This window comes from Diuraphis noxia, unplaced genomic scaffold, assembly GCF_037042655.1.
Source record: "Diuraphis noxia isolate RWA-SAM2 unplaced genomic scaffold, SU_Dnox_SAM2 contig0007, whole genome shotgun sequence".
NCBI classification, from domain to species: domain Eukaryota; kingdom Metazoa; phylum Arthropoda; class Insecta; order Hemiptera; family Aphididae; genus Diuraphis; species Diuraphis noxia.
The window spans coordinates 563,602-591,423 of NW_028301717.1; the positions used below are offsets into that span (position 1 = coordinate 563,602).

General features: G+C 26.7%; 1 protein-coding gene across 3 annotated transcripts in view; it reads left to right on the forward strand.

Moving 5' to 3' along the window:
* The first annotated feature begins 1,656 nt into the window (after nucleotides 1-1,656).
* The window catches only part of LOC149054325 (ATP-binding cassette subfamily G member 4-like), a 44,477-nt gene continuing 18,311 nt past the window's right edge, over nucleotides 1,657-27,822 (forward strand). The window contains exons 1-4 of one of the 3 annotated variants that reach the window (XM_089230247.1): nucleotides 1,657-2,032; nucleotides 2,095-2,237; nucleotides 14,272-14,516; nucleotides 25,715-25,832. In XM_089230247.1, coding sequence (XP_089086373.1) covers nucleotides 14,408-14,516; nucleotides 25,715-25,832 — 227 coding nt within the window. In that variant the 5' untranslated portion in view covers nucleotides 1,657-2,032; nucleotides 2,095-2,237; nucleotides 14,272-14,407. Of the gene's footprint in view, nucleotides 2,238-14,271; nucleotides 14,517-18,790; nucleotides 18,887-25,714; nucleotides 25,833-27,822 lie in introns of those variants that run through there. The other 2 variants (XM_089230246.1, XM_089230248.1) reach the window with 2 other exon arrangements.

Consider the following 27,822-nt stretch of genomic DNA (forward strand, 5'->3'; position numbering starts at 1 on the left):
CCACAATCCACTCTCGTACCTGTATAATATAGTGAATACTTATTTAAATGTGAATGCATTATTATGACGTAGGTAGCATAAATTCAAATAACAAAAAAATATACTTATATATATTTTTTTTCGTGCTAAATATTACTGTTAATAATAATAAAAAAAAAATTATACCAATGTATGATTGATAATAATGTCTAAATTACTTGGGCCTTGGAATGAATATCTTCACTTACCTTCATGTCCATGTATCTGATTTTGGGTGTCGCAGATAAATGAAAACAACCAATACTGAATAGGTAATCGACTTTGATGAGTATATTATAAATTTATACGAGTAATAACATTTAAATGTTATGTATATTGTAACATAATAATATAATATATTATGAACATTAATTGAAAATATTTTAAAACTTGAAATATGAATAACATTTTCAATTTTATTTTATAATTTACCAAAAAAATATCGGATTAATTTAGAACTTATTTCCGTCTATAAACCTAACAATTCTTAAATAAATAATTGACGAACACATGTCCGTATAGTATACTATAATAATAATGTCCGTTGTATAAGTACAATATAATTTCATTTAAATCAAGAATAATTCAGCGTAAATGATGATTCCTACATAGTAATAATATTTTTATTGATTAAAAAATGATGGTATTAGTATCAGTATTAATAATAATTAGTATTATATTTATTTCATAATATACGATTAGTATAAACCACAAATTTTTAATACTCCTCATTTTTTAGTGATTTAATCATACATAAATCAAATTTAAAGTTCAACTTTTCAAATATTCATTAGTTAATATCACAAAACAAACCAAAATAATTTAGAAGGTATATTAATTAATTTGTATAATTATTATACTTTACTATCAACGCTGTAACATTGTAGTAATGTTTGTCAAGAACATGGCAGGTATTATTATAATAATATATTATTATATTATACCATTTTTTGTTATTAACTTGAAACGTAAAAGACAATATCACATATTATACCGTATAGAAGTCGCTTTCTAAATTGGTAGATAAGTAAAAATTCAAATTTTTCGGTTATTTTATTTTTAAATTTTTCTTGATTATTTTTTAAATTTCCAATTTTCTACTAGGAACCACCCTTCAAGTTGAAGGTTAAAGCATTTTTCTACTTTAATAAACGATAAAGGCAAACATTTTTTGAATTCCAAGAATTACACATACATCATTCTAAAATCAATTATTACATTAATCGCTCCGCTTAGAATCTAAAAACATACACTTATTAGTTATTAGTTTAACATTAAATTCATTTCAAGAGCTAAAATGTTTGCAATTTATCGTCGTCGCACCTATCAGCCCACAGATGGCGTCCCGCTAACCGGTTCGCCGCGGCGATACTCTGCAGTGAGCGCCGTCGATCAGCTGTTCGCTCTTGTCGTTTCTTTCATCACACCGCCATCGTCGTCCTCAGCCCGTGAGTCACTACACGCGACGAAGACCATACACTAACACTATTACTACTACTACTACAACTATTACTACTACTATTACTACTGTTACCAGTACCACTACTATTACCGATTTACTACCGAGGTAACACTCACACGCGTGCGCACACCAGAACGCTCGCCGATATTATATTATATTATAGGTAAACAAATCGGTCGACCCAGGTCAGTCCAGTTGTGTTCGCCGACGTATCGATAGCGGTCTACCGCCACATAAATATCGGCGCGCTTCACAGTGCGATATTCATAAATTATAATCGTATATTATTCTTAGCTGGGCGCGTTTTTTATCACACGCTCTGTTTCTCAACCGTACGAATACCGTATGCCTAATAATTAGATTTCGGCGCTTAACGATAAGCCGCTTCTTTTACGGTTTTTCATTTCGATTTCCGTATTGTAATATTATATTGTTATCTTCGTCTTCCGTTACGTACGGGAAAATCGACGCCGCCGACGACGACAACGACCTAAGTCCTTCTGATCAGACACCGAAGAGCCGGAGACTAACAACACGCCATTATTATCATCTGTACACCACCGACTGTGTTTTTGGTTTTTATTTTTTTTCAAATTTTTATCGGTTATCGACAGCACAATATTTTTTCGCCGACAACACTTCAATTGCTCCGTTTGACTACACCACACACGTCCTGCATAGAGGATATATACGTAGATGAAAATTGTTTGGCGGTCCGTCATCGATTACTCCAACAAAGGATATATTACTATAGCAGGTTTGTGATTTAAGTACATCAATGTTGTTGTAGTTATTATTATTATTATTTCAATATTGTCTTTGACATAAATGTATATGTTTTTGAGGCCTACGTTTGGGTGTGGTTAAAATTGTATTATATATTTCAATATTTAAGATAATTAATAAACTATATTACCTTATTGTCCTTATCGAATATTTATATATTATTATTATTATTATTATTATTATTATTATGATATGTCCTCGTGTGGTGGTAATGATTTGTTTTTGAATTCGCGTGTTTCCAGCTGAAGATTTCTCGTTTTAATACGATATTACGATTTTTGTTTTATTCTCGTTTCTCTATACTACGTTATAATCATATTATTATTATTATTATTATTATTATTATTATTGTATTGGTATACGACGACGATGCGTTATTACTTTCTCTTTCGGTCGTGCGTATGCATAACACGCTCAAATGCACAAACCGTCGACCTAGTGTACCTTTGAACAGTAAGTTGTAACGTTCAATGACCGATCATATTGTACGATAAAAAATTAAAGCTTTGAAAATGCCACGTGCAGATTTCAGCGGTCCTCTAACTCGATAGGTAAAATAATAATATTAATGATAATAATAATAATATTATATGTACAGTATAGGTGTTTATACCAATATACCACAATTTCCTGTCTAAATAACACGTGCTGATTAGTCGTTTTTGTTTTTTATTTCCATCATCCCATATTAGGTGAATAGATAGGTTCCCACTATAATATATGAGTATTAATACATTGCGCTACACAATGTTTGACACTATAAATACTAACGAAGTGGTGGTTACGACTTTCTTAACACATTATACTAGCAGGCGGCCAGTGTTCGCCAGTTACTTAATCACAAATATACATATTACATAGGTATATTACCTATATATATTTTTTATTTTTTATTGTGTATGGTTTACATACAACACAATGCATACAATGTTCTTGAATTATCGATAAGTACTCTCCAACAACTCTAATAATTGACATCCTGCGCCGAAAACACCGGTAGCTACAAACCTATTGTTTAATATTAGGTACCAAATAATATTATAAATTACCAAATTAATCGTATTAGTAATATAACCCTGAATGTCCACGTAAAACTATTATTATTATAAATTAATTATTGTTGTTTATTTTCAAAAAACGTGTTTATTATACAGCTACAACGTTTTCAACATATATTTATTTACCTAGGTATTTATTTTTATTGAGGTTTTAGTTAAAATTGCCCTTATCTTCATCACTAGGGAAAATTCAATTATTATACATTCAAGTTCTTAAAAATTACCTAATTTACTCTGCAATACTATTAAATTATTTTATAATACTAAAATATAAGCCATATTCTTATAATATGAATTGACATATAGTTGAATGTAAGTTAAAGTATATAATTTAAAATACACCATCAAGTTAAGAAAAATATAATAATTCCATATTTTTGTATCTTAACTAGTATTTAAATTTGAATAACTGGCATATAATGTCATTCTGTGTTTTTCCATTTACAAAAATTGAATATCAACTATCAATTATCATTTTTTTAAGGTATTTTAAATCTTACTAATCCTGAGAATGTATCGTAGAGATTCAGTGATATTTTCTCTAATGTTTTCAATATGTTACTACTTTTTGAGCAGTAAAAAATCTGTAAAGTTGTTGTTTATTGCACTATAGCTTTTTATTTATGTCTTATTGAAATCCAGTCTAGCTGGTATACATAAAATTAAAAGGTTACAAGAAAAATATATCAAGTGAATAGCTAGGTATTATGTAATACAAAATAAGAAAAACAAAAAAAGTCATCGAAAAAAAAACCTACCTAATAATAGGTATAATATAGCTTTTAAACTTTCTTGTAGACATTTTATTTACATAATATTATACATATGCTTTCTTTGATGAATCTGATTTCTTCTATTTTCTCAGCAGTTATCTGCAAAATATTTTGATAAAATTCAACAAATTCTGTTATAGAATACGGCTAAGTAAAACTGTCAATTGTTTATGGGTCCAATGTGTATGAGTTAATAATCACATCTGAATAATACGATTTTTGCTATTTATACTGTATATACTTACAGAAAATATGATTTTATAGTAATAGTGAGTCCCTAACATAAATCAAATTCATGATCAGAATTTTTAAAGGAACGTATTCATCTAAAATATTTCTGATAGACATTTAAAATTATTGCTCAACTGTATTATTTTAATCTAGTTTTAAATCTCGGGTAGTGTCGGGATGGCTGTTTATTTCATAATTATGTGTACTTTCAATTTTGTGACTTAATTTTTGGGTTCAAAGTTTTGAAAAAGTATTATACTTCTCGTTATTTAATAATTATGTTTTGTCAATATATTTCATCGATAATTTTTACTTTTTTCAACAGTTATCCAAAAAAATATATGTACCTATTACTTACGTTAATTTCGTTATTTAAAGATCATATAATTAAAATCAACTATAAAGTTTATACTTATATATTCGTAATACGTTAGGATTCAGTCAGTTATTGGTTATTTATTTGAACATTTATAGTTACGTAATTCGGTTATCTATAATAGTATAATATGATTTACGCAAATTATTTTTTATTATTTTCGCCTTATTCTTGTATTAATATGTTTGAATTTTGAAAACTTGTTTTAATATAAAATTATACAAATTCAAGCCACGTTTATATCCATTTTATAGCCTAAATATTTTAAAGTTTAGAAGACTTAAAATTATATAAAATCTTTAACATTAATTTAAATAAATTAGTAATTGGGGGTGGAGTGGCCGAACGGACTAAGGCGTCGGTTGCGACGCACGCAGTCGCCGGTTCGAATCTCTGTCACGGGTGGCATCGCTCTTTGGGCATTTCGCGATGTCTGGAGAGAGAGGCCGCCGACCCCCAACAGGGCATGGCAGAAACCCACGGGTGCCCATTCAAAAATTCTGCCAAAAAAAACCCACGAGTTAAACAAGTTAAAACTTTACAGTACCTTCCCCTACAGTTCCCCAGGCTAATGACCTCAGTTGTCGAAGCCCTAACCATAAAAAAAAAAAAAAATTAGTAATTTTAATTTTAAAACCTTATGAACACTATAATATACTATATACGCTTCGGACAGTATACTAATAGTATAATAACCAATAGATTATAGATATGTATGTGTCAATGAGTATACATATACGTCCTAAGTATAAGCCCCAATTTTTATACCTACTTAAATGTATATTTATAATTAAACTTTATGTATATTCATCTACTAAGTATCTATTACTTTAAATAATCAAATTTTTGTAGATACGATTGCTTATACTTCATTTAATCCATTTTAAATGCTTTACTCTATCAGTCTTTAAAATTAAGGGTCGTCCTGAATAAATTAATAATATTCAGTTATAAATTTAGTAATTTGTCATGTAAGGAAAAAACCAGTTAGTACTATATAAATATGATAATATACAACCAGAATCGAGTTAATACCTGTTACCTTATGAGTTATAAATATGCAGTTTATAAGTATTAAATTAAGTATCAATGAGTTTATTCAGTCATAACGATCAATGACCAAAAATCAATAAAATTAGTATCTATTAGGTATCTAATTTTACAATAAAATGTCAACTGCAGTATGTGTGTGATAATAACGTGGATAAACTTAATGCAATAGTATTATAGTACCTATAATATACGAGTAATTAAGTACTGAAAATTACACCACAGAAAGGTTTATTGTGTTTAGCGTACAATTGCAAGAACATTCTTTAACAGTTAAACATAGGTATGATGAAATTTTAAGATTTAGTTTGCTTTTAAAATAAACTTATAAAACAATGCAGATGAGTTCTAGAGATGGAAAATGAAGAATGAGGTCACTGATGAAACCGACTGATTAAGTAGTGGAAGCTTGAGGCCAGACAGACATTAACCCAATTATTATAAATGCATCACGAAATAATAAATATATAAATAATAGTGAATGTCATTAATAATATGATAGTAGTTTAATTATTTGTATTAATATACGTTCAATACGATTATCAATAACATTAAACTAAAATTCATCCCTACGTATTGATATAATTAATTTTCCACGGGTATTAATTGATTTATAGTTTATTATTTTATTTTGACGATCAGTACTAATAAATTGAATGATTAGTGATGTTTATTATATCTACTTTATTTTTTTATTTAAAGATACCTTTATTTTCTAACCAAACAACTAAAAAGTCACCTATTGGACATTTCTACATTTTAATTATTGTTGGCACTTTAAGTAATACATATTATGTGCTAATGTGATACACATTAATTTTGTCTTTTTAAATCCATTTTCTTTCAATGATTTCTAAAAATAGCCGAGAACTTGTAAAAAGTAACCATTTTACAAGTTAAAATTATAAGTTATAAGTATTAAGTAGCCATCAATTAATATCGTAAATACCAATGTATAATTTTAATAAAGAGGAAGTTTAAGTAGCTTAAGACATTTCAAGTGACAATCGAATCTTAAAACAGAACATGAATATTATAACTACATTACTACTTTATTGTGTTTTCGACTTTCGTTATTTTTTTTAGTTACAAATTATTTTATTTTGCGTTTAATTTTGATATTATTTATGTATCTACTGCCAAGATTAAATAATTAGTGATCAAGAAAATGTAAAATATAGAAATACGAGTAATGTGTAGAAAAATTGATGATTCGTGACTCCAATTATCCTCAAAATAAACATCCAAGGTTATTTTTAAGCGAATAGCTCTTCACACAATTATTCAAATTGAAAAAATATGCATAATCATAATTGGTCATTAAACTTATTATAGTATTAAGCATAATTTTGTGAATTTTCATTGTTTTGTTTTACAATAAGTTTAAATTTTAACTATGAGTCTGGACTCTGGATCTACAATTAACGATGTTCCCTTTTGTTGGTAAAATTTAAAAACAGCTGGATTAATTATTATTTCCATGGTATAGCATGTATGATATTGAATAATTATAGTTGTGTTATATTTACCTATAGATAATATATAATCTCAAAACAATGAATGCAAATTTATTTTTAATTTCGTTAAAATTCATACCAAGTGTAAAATTTTTAAGAAAATCATTATTAAATTTGTTTTACTCATATATATGTAATGGAATTTCAATATCATGTAATATTATATTATAAAACAATATTTACTTAAGTCCAAATTAAATTTAGTATAGGTAATAGGTATGACCTTGAATGATTCATATATAAATTAGTTGGTAAATTAGCGATATTCAAAATAATAATAATTATAATATTTATTGTTATAAAAAAATACACGATTTTTAAAAACATAAAAAAATTTTAAATTCGATTTTAATTTATACATAGAAGACTCAAGTAGTTATATAATATGTATTATTATTTATTCTACATAACTATCAACAAGGATGAGCATGATGTTTTGTAGTATACTCGTAATAAGCCTCCATTCTTTATCATGCGTAACTTACTATGACTTTGTTGGAAATGTCATCATATGCACAATCTGTGAGAATATTTTTATGATTGGTGCAATATAACACAATAGTACCCAATACTAAGTGATATAGAAAACCACCGGAAAACCAGTACTCGATAATATTTCTTCTGCCAAGTCGAAAAAAATCTGTGGTATAGCATCATCTATAGTAAGGAAATTATAAATATTCATATACCACCTTTCTGTTGCTTTCGTCTGTAGAAAATAAAGAAAAATAAATGTAAAATTGCTCTGCAGTTAACTAATATTTGAAACCAATAACTATTAATATATGAGAAATTAATTTCATAACAACCATATGCGTATAACAATGTATGTTATAATTTGTTATATAAACAACAATAACTTCATCGCAAAAGCATTCAAATTTTAAACTATTCTATATATACATATGTGATGTGTCTAAGTCTGATATTCAGACGTATTCGTATAATTAACAAACAACTACATTTATTGAAAGTGTTTAAAATTCGGTTTTGAAGTTTTCAATAGCTTTTAACTTAAAAGTTATAAGTGTTAAGTGTGATTTTTAAGAATGATCATCCCTTTTTTTACATTTACATAAAACATTTATTCTAATTCAAATTTTTAGAATTTTCAAGTATACCTATAAACCATATTTTCAGTTTTCTAGTATTTCTTATGCTACTTTAGGAGTGTCTTTTGGCGATATAAATTTATATTTTTCAAATAAGATTGATAAGAACCACCATTTTTACTGTAAATCATTATTCATTAGTGAATGATTTTCTTGAAAATTCTGATGTATCTAAATAAAAATTTGAATTAGTGGTTTCTTAAAATGTTTATATTAAGGATAATAATCCTTTAAAATGGTTTCATAAAAATGTACCAGACTATATGTAATACTTGATATAGTATTTATTATAATTTGATTAATTTAAATTGTTTATACCTATTGACACCAACTTTTTCAAACCCATTACCATATATATAATTATCCTATAGGCACAAAGTTAAATAACTAAAAACTACGCGAACATTGATTTAGATAAAAAAAAAAATTCTTAAAAAAATATCTGCTTAATAATTAAAAATTAAAAAGGGGTTCCTATTTGAAAAATAAAAGTTTGTATTGTCACAGAATCATCCTTAAGTGGAACAAAAATTCTCAAGTATTTGAATATATGCACAATTTAAGTATAAAAATAGTGTAGATTCTTAATTTATCACCCTTACAAATCACTTTCTATACTTAAATATATTACTTTATTAGGTATTTGTTTTATTATAATATCTGCGTTCTTTATGAGGTTTGTGATTCTATGCTATTGTGGTCAATATTTTAATAATATACAGTTGACTCTCGATAATTCGAAATTGGCGGGACTGTTGAAAAAATTTGAATTACCGAGAATTCGAATTGTCGAGTAGTTCGAAATAACGAGAGGGCAAAAAAATTCGAATTATAGAGAGTTAAGAAAAAAATTTTGTTTTTTTTTATTGTTCATACATATATATTAATTATTTCAGTAAATTAGATGATACATAATATTAGAGTTATTTATCATTAATTCTAACATTTTTAATTATTTATTATTATTATAAAAGATTAGTTTCATTTTTTCATTAGTATTTTCTATAGTAAATAAAGCATCAAAAACCCCAACAGTGACTTCTGAGTTCTGACTGGAGCGAAAAATTTCGATTTATCGAGTGTACTTACATTGTTTTTGTTTGAATTACCACGTGATTTTCAAGGAACCGAGTATTTACTTCAAATTACCGAGGGTTTCGAATTATCGAAGGTTTGAATTATCGAAAGTCGACTGTAACATGAAACTGATTAGTAGATAACATATAAAATAGTACGTGGTATATTATATTATATTATTATTATTATTATTATTATTATTATATTTATATTATTTTATACTTAATACTTACTATTTTGACTACAATATAAAATGCATATATTCAATATCGACTCTGCAGTTATTGCAGATTATGTATTGTATTTTCATTTTTTATAGATACGCAAGTCACAAGGGAGCGAAGGTCAAAATATTTTGGCTCATTCATATAGTATTCAATAGTATTTTAATTACGATAAATATCGACTCTGGGCATTGGTTAAACGTCTTGCATTTGCATATACAATATTTGAATACGTATAGCCGTAATATTATACGTTATGTAAGTTGTAATGATTTTAAAAATAAATCGGGGAGCTGAAAATCGAAATAGATCTTCACACTTTTTATTTTTCTCCGTTACGTAGGTACCTACGTCTAATTATAACAGTTTTAAAACGAATACGTATTGTTCGTTTACCGTGGCTTACGATGAAAATGTTGAAATGTCCGATGTACCTATGGAATATGCGTGTTGCCGTAAATGCTCGATCACTAGGTAAACCTAGGTTTTACTAGTTAATACTAGGTTTTACTGTTTGTACTCTGTAAATGCTGAAATTCTTAATTTTATTCGGGCTTTTATTAAACACGTTGTGTACCTACATCCTAGGATATACAAATTGACTTAGTAAAAGCTGATCAATACACGACACATAACATTTAAGTGATAAGCTGTGTGAAAATTATAATTATATAAATATATATTATATATATATTATTAAAATAAACTACTGACAGTCATTTACATTTTTATACAAAATAAAAATGCATTTAAAAAAGAATTATTATTTATTTGTTTATAAAAATTAATAAAATTGGTGGGTTAGAAATAATTATTTAAATTTTTATTATTTAAAATTTTTATTTATTTGCTCATGTTGTACTATTATTGCATTATAAATGAATTTTTATTTTGTATAAACATTTAAATAACTGTCATTAGCTTGTTTTAATAATATATAATTATAATTTTTACGCAGCTTATCGCTTAAATGTTGTGTGTCGTGTATTGATCAGCTTTTACTAAGTCAATTCGTATATCCTAGGATGTACACAACGTGTTTAGTAAAAGCCCGAATAAAATTAAGAATTTCAGCGCATTTACTGAGTACAAACAGTAAAACCTAGGTTTACCTACTGATCGGGCATTTACGGTAACATATGCATACTTAGTACTTACACGTGATGATGAACGACCCAGGATCTATCTTAAATGCTGGCTGTAAATATAAAATGTATATTATATAATAGTTGCGGTAATAATATTATACTACAAGGCTGGGCATTAACGCGTTAATAAGTTAAAGTTAAGTTAATTTAAACTTTTTAACTTAACAAGTTATTTTTTTATGTTTATTAACTTAATTAATAACTTTAGGAGCTTTTGAATTAACTTTTAATTAACTTGAGTTAATTTTACATTTAAATAAGTTAAGTTAATTTAATTTAATTTTGTGAACTATTGTAGGAATACAAATTGCTGGCAGGTACACATTTTATAAGGTTATAAGTATGCTAAAAAAAAAAAAAAATTAATATATATTATAAATATAATGTACCTACCATATTTAATGTAACTTATCTATTGCTTATATAAATACTATGTAATTTTTTTGTAGCCAATGGCCCATAGCTGCCGAGGCATTGTTATAATAATAATAAAAAAAAAAAGTATGCTAACAAAATGTGTACTGTTAGTTTTTGCACACATAAAATAGTAATAAATCTTTGGTCTAATAACATGAACAATTTTAGGTACCGATTATTTTAATTTTACCTATAAGAAAACAAGAAACTTTTTTTAACTTTACTTGAATTAAAAAGTTAATATTAAATTTTGGTTAACTCTTAACTTAATTCAATTGATGGAACATTTTGAATTAACTTTTAACTATTAACTTGATTTAGATTTTAATTTAACTTAACTTAACTGAGTTAAAAAAAATCATTAACTTGCCCAGCCTTGATTATACATACGTATATACGTATAATATTATTACGGTGATTGTGTCCTATCTATGCGGCGTATATAAATAAAACATATGTGTGTCGTCGTCAGTTTAGTATATCGTTGAGTAACTCCTTCGCCGCAGAGATTGTCATGGCGGCGGCAATAGTGTCGACACGCGTGAATGCGCTCGGCTCATACAGCCTCCTCGATGCTCTGAGAAACCTGTAATTTCGTCGGCCTCGCGTATAAAACGCACAAAACACTGGTGCGGTATATACGTCGTAGCCTATAGGTAATACACAGACCCACACGCGGTTACTTAACCGGCCGTTCGCCATTTACTGCTGTTTAAACCTCGTTTTGCACAAATGTATTAATAATAATAATAATATAAATAGTAAATAATATATAATAAGTAATAGTATAAAACTATAAACTATCGATTGTGGTGAAAAAGGTGGTGTATATGTAACTATGTATTGTATATGTATACGTCATAATTTATTGTTTAAAACTGAAGGTACTTACCTCCTATGTTGGCATATGACATATTATTATAAACGTGGTTGGTGTGCATATGGAATAATAATTAATAATGTAGTGTATTAAATGTTTACAAATTATTATGGAAACCTTGACAATGGTCATGGGATATACATATTAAATGTCCGTTATTTCTATAAAATTTAAACGCGTGTTTTATGTATTGTAATGGATAAGTAGAAAACAGATCATTTTATAACATTCTCGGGAAAAGTGTACAGTTAGTGTTTAGAATGACTAATGTTGAAAGCGAGAAACTAAGAAATTGTTATATTAATCTTTTCTTTTTAGTTGCACCTAATAAATTTCCAAAAATTTAATCAAATATGAATCCCAAACATGCCAATTTTGGTTACATTACTTATAAAAATGTTCCGAGCTTGAAACAATATACATAACATTTAGCTGCCTAATAGAATATTTCATAAACTGTATGCAACTTCGTAACTAGGATTTAGCTTCCGAGGGGGGGGGCATACATGGGAAGCCTAACACTATTGGATTTGGATCCCTTATAAACTTGGCCTGGTCATAGGTATACAATGTCTCAGGCTTTTGCAGTAAACCTCTATACAAATACATAAATGTATTGTTTCGAATAATTAGAATTAATTTATGTAAATATTATTTTAAAAATTGATTTAATTATTTCAATAAATAATTCATATTATAATTATGTACGTCATAAATCTGAGGCACAAAATGGGTAAATATAAATAATACACAAATGAACAAGGTGAAACACTATCCTATATAATATACGAGATGATATTCCTGGAAGTTCTATGTTAGGAGCTATTAAATAAGAGGCTGAATGTATTGCAGGGTTTAACATGCTTAACAATAATTTGCTAGAAAATTACATTGAAATATTATGTCAAAATTCTATCATGATGCACCCTGAATGTGCTTCAGTGTTCAGTATACTCGTATATATGTAACCTTTTATATTCTTTTGCTTATCATATTATGCAACTGCAATAAAAATGTGTACATTTTTATAATAGGTATTTATATTTTAATTCTCGGAGGTTAAATATAGCTTCGGAGATATTTGATTTATTTAAATTATTTAACTTCCATTGGTTGATAAAGTAAACTTACTACATAGAATAGATAAGTTATTTTGATACTTGAACGTCATTGAGTTTTGACTCATATAATTTATAATTTTATATTAGAATTCATGTAGCCCTAATTTAAATATTATGCTTCATATAATATATTTCCCATAGGTATGTCTTACTCTTACTCTTAGATTGTATCTTAATGTTAGGTTAAGTGAAATATTTTATATTATGTTAAAAATATTAAATTACAAATGAAATACCTACTAAATAATATTTATAAGTTCATATATAATAGCTAATATCTTCTACTCACCTATTCATTATTGGTTTTATTGCCTAACATTTGTTTGATGATGACAAATTGTGAAATGATCAACTAATTAATTCTTGTATTTAATGTCACACTAGACTATTAGTACGATGAATAGTGTATGCATTAATGTTAATTTAATAGGTATAATGTTATATGTATTATTTGATAACATAATTTTCTAAACTATACATTATAATATATTATAATATACTGATCGTTTGACATAATATATTTTAATAATAATTATATAAGGTTCGAAATATGTTTCAGATATTTAACAATTAAATATACATATAACATAGTAAGTAATCCATCCTTGACATTTCGTTTCGTTTTCGCCCATACATAACTAGTATTCGTTTAAATAATATCTACGCTGAAAATAAATTCGTAAATTCTGTTTATTGCAATATTACAGACAGTATATTAATACTGAATATGTTTAGAAGAACGAAAATGAATATCTGTACACACTGCCGTGACACTGTTTGACACAATAATACAATTTTAATAAATTTAATTGAAGTTTCGCGGAAGGTATTATGATGCTCAAAACTGTTATTTCAGCTTCCCTTCAAAATAAAACGATATGGGGAAGATGGGTCGCATTAACCGATTAAGTGACAATGATTATATTGTCAATTTTTGTTTTTAAATGTAATTATTAATTACATTTAAAAACAAAAACAAAAAAAAATTACTAATTATACATCAATTTGTTTTCGTTCACAGGTATCCTAACGGATGACGCATTCCTATGATGAACATATACACATACAATTATCGTTAAAACAGATACCATCCGAGAAATAATTCAGTTCGTGGATCAGTCAAAAAAACGTGAGAACAAGCCAATTCGGATTAAAACATGGCATCCGCTCCTCGAATGGTGCTTATGCACCTACCCAAAAATAATCCGATTGACATCACATTTACGGACATTGAGTTCACTGTAGATGTCGGAACGTTGCGCAGAGGTAAAAAAATATATATTCAATTACGAATTCAAAAACTGATGATAATAATATTTATAATGACATATATTATCATTTATGTATTTGGTACCTAGTGTTACATAAAGACATTCGTAAATCGTAACCTTGATTAGCATTGACCTACTATATGGTACGTGATTGTTTGGTGTGTATGTATGGGCCCACGAAACAACATTTCGGTTGATAATTATTATTTATAGGCATGACAAATTATAGGTATACCACCTATTATAATGGCAGCAGATGAAAGTAAAAATTTTCGAGTGATTGATCGATAACAATTATTTAAGTACATCTAAATGATTATCATCGTATGTTATTATTATTGTATAAGTAGTGAAAATAACGCTGTACATATATTAAACTTGCGTTTTTAGACCGTTTTAGATTCTACGTATAACCGGTAAATTATATTTTCATAACCAACGTTTCACTGATGTACTACATAAAGTAAGAAATAAGAAGTATTTATGTGTACCATAGTAGGTACACTTAACACTTTTTGGCAAATACTCCCGTGTACCACTACTGGTACACAAAAACTTATTGGAAAAACAACAAGTGTACCAAAAATGGTACACGTGGCGCTTTTGGCAATGTACTGAAAACTGACGTAGCAGTTAACCTGTTAAACATTTTATGCATACAGTATTCAAATACGGCATAGATCGTATAGATACATATTTGAATATTTTTTTGAATTTTCTAGTTTAGCTTTTGAGACCATTTTTAATCTCCTTCACAGAACGTTGAAGAAATGCGTGCATAGTTATTTTTTAAATTTAATGAAATATAATGGAAATCTTCAGCTTTTTTTTTTAGTTTTCACCAATATAATTTTTATAAAAGAAAACATTTTTTTTTTTTGCTTATTGAATGTACCCGATTTCCTCACTATAACTCGAATATATAATAGGTCTATCATAGGCTCTTGAAGTTCAAGACAAAAACATCAATCAGCGTGGCAAGCTGGTTCAAAAGACTTAACGAGCTAGAATCGGCCGTGGGGCTGTTACTGTTGAATACGCTATAATATTATACATTGAATATAATATACAATACTTATAAGCTCTGCCGAAATAATTCTTCCCTTTTTTTTTTCAAATCTCGGATCTACCACATTAAACAATTTTACTAAACAAAGTCGTTTTATTATAACATGTTCAACATAGTTTTTTTTTACCACCAAACTACATGAAACCTATAATTAAATAATTTATTATTATAGTAAGTATCTATAATAGATGTGAATCTATTATATAACTGGTTTAAAAATTTCACTTACCTGCGATGTTTTTTTTTTAACCAATAATGAATAGGAGTGTTTAATTTGTTTTAAAGGTTTTGTAGACCATTATAAATTGCAATTTTACATTAACTAATTATCGTTTATATGTCTAAAAATAATTTTAGTATCCATATATTAACATTTCCTTAAATATGTCTTTTATAATATTCGTAGACCATGTTGGTTAGTATATTTATTAAATCATCCAAAATGTAATCTAATATAACTATAATAAACTAAATAATATTTTTACAAGTACAGCTATTATCCTCGAAAACTAACATTTTAATTTAAAAAATAAAATAAAAATGTATGACTATATCACTTCTGTAAAACTTTTTATTGATTTTACTCTTAATCTAAAAGTCTAAATATATTATTATTTATTACCTAATATATTCGGCGTGTATCATTTAAAAAAATATTACTCTGTGTAGATAGCGCTATCGCCTATTATACAGTGTTCAAATAATAGCTTCAAAACCATTTATTTAGCATCGTCGTTCAATTTAAATTTAAGATAGTTTCATAGTCTTAGGCGCCTACCATATAAAAAACATTGATGTTATTTTGATTTATTTCCTTAAGAATTTCAATACCTAATGACAAATATATTGAAATATATACATTTCGTTAATCTGTTTAAATACTTAGTTTATACTATGCATATTAAATATATTTCTCATTTCTAAATTCATAAATTCTATGTAATCATTTCATAATGTATTATTTTTCTTATGAGTAAACTATAATACTATAAAGTTATTTTTTGAAATCAAATTAATTTTCCACCTAACAAATATTATAAATATTTGTATTTATTTTGTTTAATGTGTATAGTCAATTATTTTACATCTAAACAATTCATTTGATTAGAAACAAACTGCACAATTCGTTATACCTACTAGTTTTTTTTATTCAAAATACATGGTAGGTATTATACACTGTGACGAACTAGCTAGCTTGTTGTCAGTTAATAAAAGAGAAAACGAATTTATATTGACTTTAGTTTCCTTCCGGTTCTGTTTAGTTATACCCTAGTCCAATACAACATACGATTATTTCCGTGACAGCTATATTAAGAACATTAGTAGTATTCACACGTGTAATTACGACGTATTTTGCTGTCTAAAACATTAAATAAATATTAAATAGAGAAATTTAATCTTCTATAAGATAAAATTGTATTAAAATACTACTTAAAAATAATTAATAATCCATATTTAAAATAATATTCATTATAAACAATCTTAAAAAAGACAATTTAAGACAAAATAATATTTGGGGCTAACGGTAAAACGATGCCACCAAATACTATGAACTCCAATATATACTTATATATATATATAATAATAATAATTGGAAAAAAATAGAAAACTAGTTATTAATGTTATTATAATTAAATTTTAATATATAGAAATAAAAATAAATCTATAAGGCAATATATACAATATATTTTAACGATACAAATTATTTATTATTTTAAATAAAATATTAAGCACAAAAATAAAGTTTATTTTAATTATTTTCTTATTGTGGCTTATTGAAACACTCTAGCTTCTTTTATATTTCAATATAACATACAAAAAAAATAATAATGGTAATAATCAGGGATTGAAACCAGTTTCTGAAAAATCGGTTAAAACCGCGGTTTATTTTCATTATGGAACATCGGAACCGGAACCGGAACCGATACCAACAGCCTCAAAACACCGGTTAAAAACCCGTAATTGAAACCGAAGGTTTTTAAATAACTGTTTGCAAAACCCAAACCGAAATCATAGAATTGAAAAACCGTTCTTGATCCGTGCTTGAAAAACCGATTAAAATTTAAAATTAATATCGGTTTCTTCGAATTTTATAAAGTTAATTACATTATTTATAATTCTAGTTCAATCGAGTATTTTCATACGAAGAAAATAATATAATGTTCTAAAAAAACATTATAAAATTTACCTGACGCTATAAGGTACTCAGTATTACAAAATAATAATTGATAATACGAATATTGTTCTATTTATATTTTATATTATAATTATACTTATAGGTTCAAAATTAAAATACAAATTTTTTACATGTGATCTGACTATTACAACACTGAACACAGATACTAAAATAATGATATATTGTATTTATAATGTTATTATTTATTGTCTATTGAGAATTGGTAATAAAAACGAAAAATGTTAATAAAAATAATGTAAATTTCTAACAATTTTTAAGCCTAAAATAGTGTGTGCCCTTAATAGTTAATAGATAATAAAAATTGGGTCTACAATTATTAGACGCAGGAAAATGAAATCAAAGTTTGAAAAAAAACCGTTCCAAAAACCAAAACCAAACATTTTCAAAAACCAGAAAATGTAGAAAACCGTTCTCAAAAACTGAAACCGTTAAAATTTAAAACGGTTTCGATCCCAGGTAATAATACTATAAATCTAAGTATGGTAATTTGAGTTTATGTAAACAGTTAGTTAATCATAATATTATACCTGAATAAATTTAAAGTTATTAAAAACCTAGTTTTCATAAGCGTGACGAAAAGCGCCATAATATATAGAAATATAGTGTAAATTTGAATAACATAATGGCGTGTGCACTCAGTTAAAAATGCAGATTTAAAAATTTTTATTGTCAAAATGTATTCTTTATTATATTATATCGAACTCAATAATTAATTTGTAGGTTTAATATTTTTAGTATATATCCTAATCATTCATTATTAAATAAACGTTTTTTTACAAAACATTTTCTAAACTAATTTTATAATTAACTACAAGTCAATTAAAAGTAAATTAGTACCTTATCAGAGTTTATTTTCATTTACATTCATAAAATATTATTGTTGTAATTTTAAATTAATAATTAACTTTTTTTAATTCAATGAGTTCTGTAGATTTAAGCTTAGAATATGCTTACTTAATATTTTTGTCTGAAAAATTATAAGAAACTGTTTTGATGCTTATAGGTAGGTATCTAGAAGCTTAAAAGCTCCAGGTTGGTGGAGACGATACTCGGGCAGTAGGAGGCTGCAGAGCTCGTCAGACAAGCGAAAGATGGACGGGTAGGGTAAAAAGTATTGTTTTCTGTGTGCCAAAGACCAGCGTTTCTGGGTGGTTAGAAGTGCTCAATTTTGTATAAATTGTTATGTTGGTAAATAAACGATACAGGAACAGGTAGAAGTATTGTAATGAACAGTTCCCACCGGTATCTGGTTTTTGAACAGGGAAAAAAAGGTGCTTAAAAGAGGTACGTGAAGTTGGCACTACAAAGTACTCAAAACTTTTCAAAAACATTCCAACAATTCCTACTCGGACTTGTTGGACGTTGTTGGACATTTGTTGGAATTTGTTGGAAAAGTTTAGAAAAGTTACGAGACTTTGAAGTTTGTAGTGCCAAGTACATGACCAACACTACAAAGTACTCAAAACTTTTCGAAAACATTCCAACAACTCCTACTCGGACTTGTTGGACGTTGTTGGACATTTGTTGGAATTTGTTGGAAAAGTTTAGAAAAGTTACGAGACTTTGAAGTTTGTAGTGCCAAGTACACGACCAACACTATACAAAGTGATCAAAACTTTTCGAAAACATTCCAACAACTTCCACTAGGACTTGTTGGACGTTGTTGGACATTTGTTGGAATTTGTCGGACAATATTAAAAGCCCTACAATACAAACAAAATATAGTATTGGAACTTGGCATCACATATAACACTTATAAATAAAAAAAATCATATCAAATTAATTTTGGTGCTCGCACTCCCAGTGACTTTTAGAAATCGTCCAACAAACCTATTTTAGTCTATTGAAAAAGAAAAAATTTCTCAAACTACCATATATACTAACCATATACCTACTATTGACCATTTAACTATATCTCTAATTAATTTTGAAGTACAAACTCCCAATGATTTATTATTTTTCCTGTGAACCATTGGTACGTAAAAACTGGAGCTAGCTCTGGCGTATGGTATAGGAGTCGAACGGACCTCGTCCATACAAAAAACGATTTTGATGGGAGACAGCCTAGGGTTTTATCATAATATTATACTTTTATACAAACAATTTATAGTTCTGATAATGGGTATGTATTTATTTAAAATATCTATAAAAAAATTTGCTCAGATGTACTTATTTCCGATATTTTTTATTGACAGTTGACTCTCTGCCGAGTGGGAATCCCTAGGTATCGAGTGAATAAAAAAATAATTTTTGATGTGTTTTTTTTTTTGTGTGTGTCTGTGTACAGCATAACTACTCAAAATAATGCTTCAATTTCAAACTTTGGGGGAGTTTTCTGATGTAAAAGTGAATATCCTTGGTGCATTAAAGACGTCAAAAGTAAACATTTTCCAACAGTTTTCAAAAAAATCGAGAAAAACAAAAAAAAAAAATGACAGAAAAACGGGAATTTTTAAGCACAACCAGTTTTTGCCCAAATAGGTTTTCTCATTTGGTTGTTATTCAAAAACGAATAATTTTAGATGCATGAAAATTGTACTGAATGTTTATATAAGTATATTCTATCCACCATGAAATTTTCAAAAATATTTGACTTAATTTGAACTATTCATAGGTATTCACTAGGTATTCAATTATCGATCATTATTCGTTTTTTTTTAATTAATATCGATAAAAATTTATTTTTTGGGTAAAAAATCTTGAAAATTTAATACAAGACTTTTAACTTATTGTTAAAATAGCAGTTGAAAAATAAAATAAATGCATAGTCACAATTTTTTTTATAAGAATTCAAATTTTGAATTTTGACAAAATACGTAAAAATCACAAAAATTCGCAAATTGTTTTAAGCTAGAAATTCATAAAAAAATTTCTTTTTAAATCTAAGATTTAAATTTCAATACAAGATTTTTTACAAATTTTTCAATTTTTATCACAAAATAAATGTCCACCGGACATTCAAATTAAATTTTTATTAGCATTTAAATTTCAAATATTGACAAAAATTCGTCAAAACAACGAATATTTCCGAATTATTTTGTAGTTCAAAATTTATAATATTGTATGTATTTGTATCTAAGGTTATAAAATTCAACACTAAGTTTTCCATAAGTTTTGCTTCAAATAACTATAGAGAAAATGTGAAGCGTCATTATAGGAAAAATGTTTTGAGCGTTTGAGTTTTAAATTTTTATGAAACCGCGTAATGATAACGATTTATCCTCAAACCAGGTATAAGGTATTATCAATTATGATAACTACATGCAATGTTTTTGGAAAATTTGAATAACCATGCCTTATGTAAAATGCGTCCTAATTGAAAAATAAAATATTTGTTTCTAAATAGAATATATGACAATATTTAAATACGTATAATATATCCTAGACTGACAAATCATGTCCGTTCAGAATCGTTTTTCGTATACAATGATACCTATCATTGCATTCAAATCTAACCTACCCTAGTCAGAGGTCCACCCCACCACCTAATGTACAGCAGAGCGATACCCACTTTCCCGCTTTTTTTTATTGTCCTTAAACCAAAGTATAATCCACCATAATTAGCAGTAATATTGAGTATTAGTTTATAAAGTGATATATTTAGTTGAATAAAAAGCTAAAATTGTATTTTTCATATACATGGGAATACTAGAAAAAAAAAACCCATTTGATCAAATAACCATATTTTATCGATATCACTGATAAAATGTATTAGTGTTACATTAAACTAATAGGTAGAATTGTTTTTACTTCCCTAAAATTATGTCTATAAATAATTTAAATACATTTATTAAAGAACTATCCATATCAAATTCTTACTTCAAGTATTATTATTGTTAAATCAAGTATATATACAGGGTGATTCTTTTATCAAACAACACTTATTATTTAAAAAAGTATTGACTTTTTTCAAAATATTTTTTTACATAATTTCAAGTTGTTAAAAACCAACGCTTTTATTAAAAAATTATATTTTTAAATATTTTTTATCCTTATAATTTTTTAAGTTTTTTACTTTTTTGAATGGCAACATAGTTTTTTAATTTCATGTTCCAAAGCAGAATATTTTTCTAAAAATTTTTATACATAAAAATCGAATTTAGGACGAGTAATTTATGAGTTATAAGTATTTAAATTTTAGACAAACGGAGTAATGGACAAACATTTTGCGTGGTTACCACTCTACTTTGCCAATCTAAACTTTAAATACCTATAACTCATAAGCTACTAGCGCTAAATTCGAAATTTTAACGTAATAATTAATAAAAAAAATAGCTTTATTAATTTATAAAATTTTAAGTGTAGGTTACCATTTGAAAATCAAAAGTTGATAGTGGTTTATCTAATATATATAAGGGTGAAAAAAAAAAAAAATAAACAATTCAAGAAGAGTGTAAATCTACAATTTTGAAAAAAAAAATTAGAAAGAAGTCAATACATTTTTAAATAATGAATGTTGTTTGATAGAAAAATTCAACCTGTATATTCATAGGCGCCCGCAGGGAAGGGCAAGCTGGGGCATTTGTCCCCCTGGCTTTTTCAAAATATTTTTATTAATTGAATGTTTTAAGATAAATATTACTATATACTGAACAACAAATTTAAATTATAAAATAAGTTGTAATATAATAAAGTATAATATCATTGTATAAGAAAAACGATTCTGAATGGAGGTGATATGTCAGTCTAGGTATATGAACAACAATATTTAAAAAAAAAATTGAATTACACATTTTTTAGACTTTTCGGTTACAATATGAATTATTTATGAGGATCTTTGTTTTAAATTTTCAACCCTTAGTTATAAAAACCTAACATTTTATAATTTTTTAATTACAATGATTTATAATTTTCGAGATTTTGATAAATGTTGTCAAAATTTGAAATTTAAATGTTTATAAAAAAAAAACTGAGACTATGTATTTTCAATATTTTTCAACTGCTATGCTATCAATATATCTGGAACCTTGTATTAAATTTTCAGACTTTTTGGCCGACCAAATAAAATTTTATTGACAATTATAAAAAAAAAAAAAAAAATAGAAAACTGAAAATGTCTGTAAACAGCTCAAAACAAAAATCAAAATGTTTTCAAAATTTTATGGTGTATGGGAAAATGAAAATATAAACATTCAGTACAATTTTCATGCATCTACAATTATTCGTTTTTGAATAACAACCAAATGAGAAAACCTGTTTGGTCAAAAACTGGTTTTGCTTAAGAATTCCCGTTTTTCTGTCATTTTTTTTTTTTTGTTTTTCTCGATTTTTTTGAAAACTGTTGGAAAATGTTTACTTTTGACGTCTTTAATGCACCAAGGATATTCACTTTTACATCAGAAAACTCCCCCAAAGTTTGAAATTGAAGCATTATTTTGAGTAGTTATGCTGTACAGTGTACACAGACACACACAAAAAAAAAAACACATCAAAAATTATTTTTTTATTCACTCGATACCTAGGGATTCCCACTCGGCAGAGAGTCAACTGTCAATAAAAAATATCGGAAATAAGTACATCTGAGCAAATTTTTTTATAGATATTTTAAATAAATACATACCCATTATCAGAACTATAAATTGTTTGTATAAAAGTATAATATTATGATAAAACCCTAGGCTGTCTCCCATCAAAATCGTTTTTTGTATGGACGAGGTCCGTTCGACTCCTATACCATACGCCAGAGCTAGCTCCAGTTTTTACGTACCAATGGTTCACAGGAAAAATAATAAATCATTGGGAGTTTGTACTTCAAAATTAATTAGAGATATAGTTAAATGGTCAATAGTAGGTATATGGTTAGTATATATGGTAGTTTGAGAAATTTTTTCTTTTTCAATAGACTAAAATAGGTTTGTTGGACGATTTCTAAAAGTCACTGGGAGTGCGAGCACCAAAATTAATTTGATATGATTTTTTTTATTTATAAGTGTTAAATGTGATGCCAAGTTCCAATACTATATTTTGTTTGTATTGTAGGGCTTTTAATATTGTCCGACAAATTCCAACAAATGTCCAACAACGTCCAACAAGTCCTAGTGGAAGTTGTTGGAATGTTTTCGAAAAGTTTTGATCACTTTGTATAGTGTTGGTCGTGTACTTGGCACTACAAACTTCAAAGTCTCGTAACTTTTCTAAACTTTTCCAACAAATTCCAACAAATGTCCAACAACGTCCAACAAGTCCGAGTAGGAGTTGTTGGAATGTTTTCGAAAAGTTTTGAGTACTTTGTAGTGTTGGTCATGTACTTGGCACTACAAACTTCAAAGTCTCGTAACTTTTCTAAACTTTTTCAACAAATTCCAACAAATGTCCAACAACGTCCAACAAGTCCGAGTAGGAATTGTTGGAATGTTTTTGAAAAGTTTTGAGTACTTTGTAGTGCCAACTTCACGTACCTGCTTAAAAGCTATGAAAATATATTTAGGTACTGTTGCTAATTGTATGCTTATAAATTATATTTTATGTTATATTGGTTCAATCAAACATATGTATTATGACTTCGGAATATTTATCCTCAATGAAATTTTTAAATAACTATATTGAACAAATCTTGACCTATGTGTTTACCTTGTGTGGTAAAACAGGTATTTAATATTATACTCGGAATTCGGATGCACAAAACCTGAATAATCTATGAACTATATATTATAATAAGCCGCGAAAAATATAAAGGATATACCGTATACTACCTCAGAATATAATAAAATTATTATAAAATTATTATAAAAGTAATCTATAATCATTGTATACATCTTACAGTTTGTTAGTTTTACATGGTCACCAAGTAAACCTTAATGTGAATTACCTATATATTATTTTAATAATTTGATTCATATAATTCAATAACTAAAATCAATAGGTCCCTTGTTAGGAATCATATGTATATATCTACAATCTACTATTAGAAAATAATTTGAATGCATTTAACGAAAATATAGCAAACGAAACGCATCATTTAAGTTGTTGGTAATTACCGCGAGACATATGGGCATACTATAGATTATCTATGAAATCTTAAGTTATAACTTACTAGTTTCAAACTTAAAACGTATAATATTAAGACAAGAATAATATTAGAATGTACTCTAGTCAGGCATATAGCTATATAGTCATAATGCCGTATCCTATGTAAATTTTGTATGTATATTGATCCTGCCATCCGTATGATATGATTATAAATAATAACAATAATAAATTACGAATAATATTGGCATTAAGTATGATAATTAATTATCATATCATTACAATTAAATATAGTAACATTGATTTGATATGAAATATGTAGGATCCGAGGTCAGTAAATAGTGCTTTTAACTAATATTTAATATTTAATTTATTTGGTGTACCTAAAATGCAATTATAAAATATATCTACACATTTTTATTGATGAGCGATTAATTAATAATGTATTTTAAATTACGTTATTAAAATATTTCTCAAAAATGAAAATAATTAAATACATCACTGCAATGACTATAATACGTTGTGTAATAATGACATTATGACAAAATCAAATAAATAGAAGATAACGGTAAATTTACCTACAAACTTATTATAGGTGTGCTCTGACTCGGTTTCCGCGGTGCAGCACAGCGCTATATCAATCTGTCCCATTTCATATTGTTTTCAAACATTTACACGAAACGTCTATATTCTTTTCTTTTCTAGGTTTCACGTCGAAATCTTTTATTTACATAACATAAGTACCTAAATCTGAATTCTATACGAAATTGTGATATGTGAACATTATTTTATTAATAGCAATTGAGCAATGTTATTTAATATCTGGTCGATACGTACTATTGTACCTTCAAATATCGTAATAAAATAAAATACAATGATGGTTTATTTATGTGAGATGAATTTATTGATGTTGATGATGTTATTTCTTGTTTAATGTAATATGTGTTTTTATTTATTTTAGAAAAGAAACAAGTACTCAAAGGCGTTTCTGGGCGTTTTAACAGTGGCGAACTAACTGTAATTATGGGACCATCCGGTGCTGGAAAATCAACCCTTCTGAATATTCTTACCGGATTTGAGTAAGTTTTTATATTTTCAAATACAATTACATACACTATATAATTTTAATATACATAAAAACCATTGTATAAGCTATAATCTGTCCAGCGAGAAAAAAGATACCTATTGCCACTATAGGTCACTTTTTTAAATGAATCCGTATATATTAAAGAGTTTCTAATATTTGTATAATTCACTGAAATAACTAAAAATTAGACATGTTTCGTTTTAAAACATCTTTTATATGTTTTAAATTTTGCGATATAATTACATATAATATATTAAAAGCAGAAAACATTTAAGTCAAGATAGTTTACTCATTGATAACTCTATATCAACTGCGTTTACCAAAAAATTAAAAATTAAAATTAGAAATAATGTTTATCAATTATTAGCATACATATTTCCACAGTTGTACTAAAACAAATTCACATAATATTAAATTATATTTACGGAATCGCTGATTCAAATAATAATTCGCCAAAATATAGCTATTTCATATTTTGAATAACGTAGTATCTAAATAAGTACTACTTATTAAAAAATAATAAAATGTATAGGTAGGTACATTTTTTTAAATACGTATATATGACAAGTAATACATGCCATTAAGATCCTGTAATCTGTTTATAAGACCTTAGGGGAAAAATATAGTCATACCTGTGTATTATGTGCATTGGTAACTAGATAATTTACAAATTATTTAAGTGGAACTATACATTAAACGTCCTTGTACTTAGCTAACTTGTGTGGTATTGACCTGAAATTCTAAAACCACAAAATATCACTAATTCGTATGATAATTGTGTAATATAATACAATGCAAAATTTATAAAATCTATTAGTATATACTAATGTTATAGGTAATATTTTTGTATAGTGATAATTTAAACATATTTGTATCTTATTTACCAAAATACAGTTAGATACAAAAATATGTCCTCGTATTACTAAATTGATTTTTGTGAGATCTAAATCATAATTTATTTATTTCTAATAACATGTTTTAAATTAAAATACAATTTTTCAATCACATGTCTTTATAATTTTTATATACTGTACCTGGTGGTGACCACTTTAATAATAAAGCACAATAAAGCACTTTATTATTATTTATCTATAACATTAAACTCGTTTAATTCTAATTTTAACGGTTTACGATGATTGTGAAATCCATTTATTTAATTGTTTAATTAACATGCAAGACGACCAAACATAATAATATATCTATGATATTATATCATTGATATATGAGACCTTATTTATATAATCGTTCTTATTTTCTCCAAAAAGCGGTTAGTTATGAGAATTTTTATGAGTATCTTTTTCTCCAGTTTTTGTTTAAAATATCAAAATTTAAAAATAAAAAAAAGCAATATACATTGGTTATTATGAAACCAATAGCCTCGCTGGAAATCTATTTTTTAAATAATAAAATAAGCAAATCAAAAAGAATGTATTTCATTTTTATAATTCTGTCATATAGGTGCAAATATACAAAGTGATCATCAAACATGATCAACCTATTTTTTCTTACCATTTAAATATATTATCTAATTGAAATACAAATTTGAAGCTTCTGTTTTTCAAATGAAACCCCCTTTCCCTTTAAATTAGATTAATAGATAATATTAGTGGACAATTTTTTTGAAAATGTTGATGTACCTAGTTAAAAATTCTAGAGTCCCAATAATTATTAAAATGTTTATAATAAGAATAATAGCATTTAAAAATATAAAATAAATGTATAACATTTATAATATTATAACTAGTATTTATTATAGTTGGATTATTTTTATAAATTATAATTGTTGATAAATCACCATGTCCCCTATTATTCCAAACCTAATAGCACGAACCTCAAAGTTAAATAACTCAAAAACGACTAGTTCGAATTTTGATTTTGATACGCCATAATTTTCAAAAAACCATTTCACCAAAATATATGTTACAGTAGAATGTAAGTTCTCATTCGAAAAAAGAAATTTTTATGCTCACAAAACACTCCTA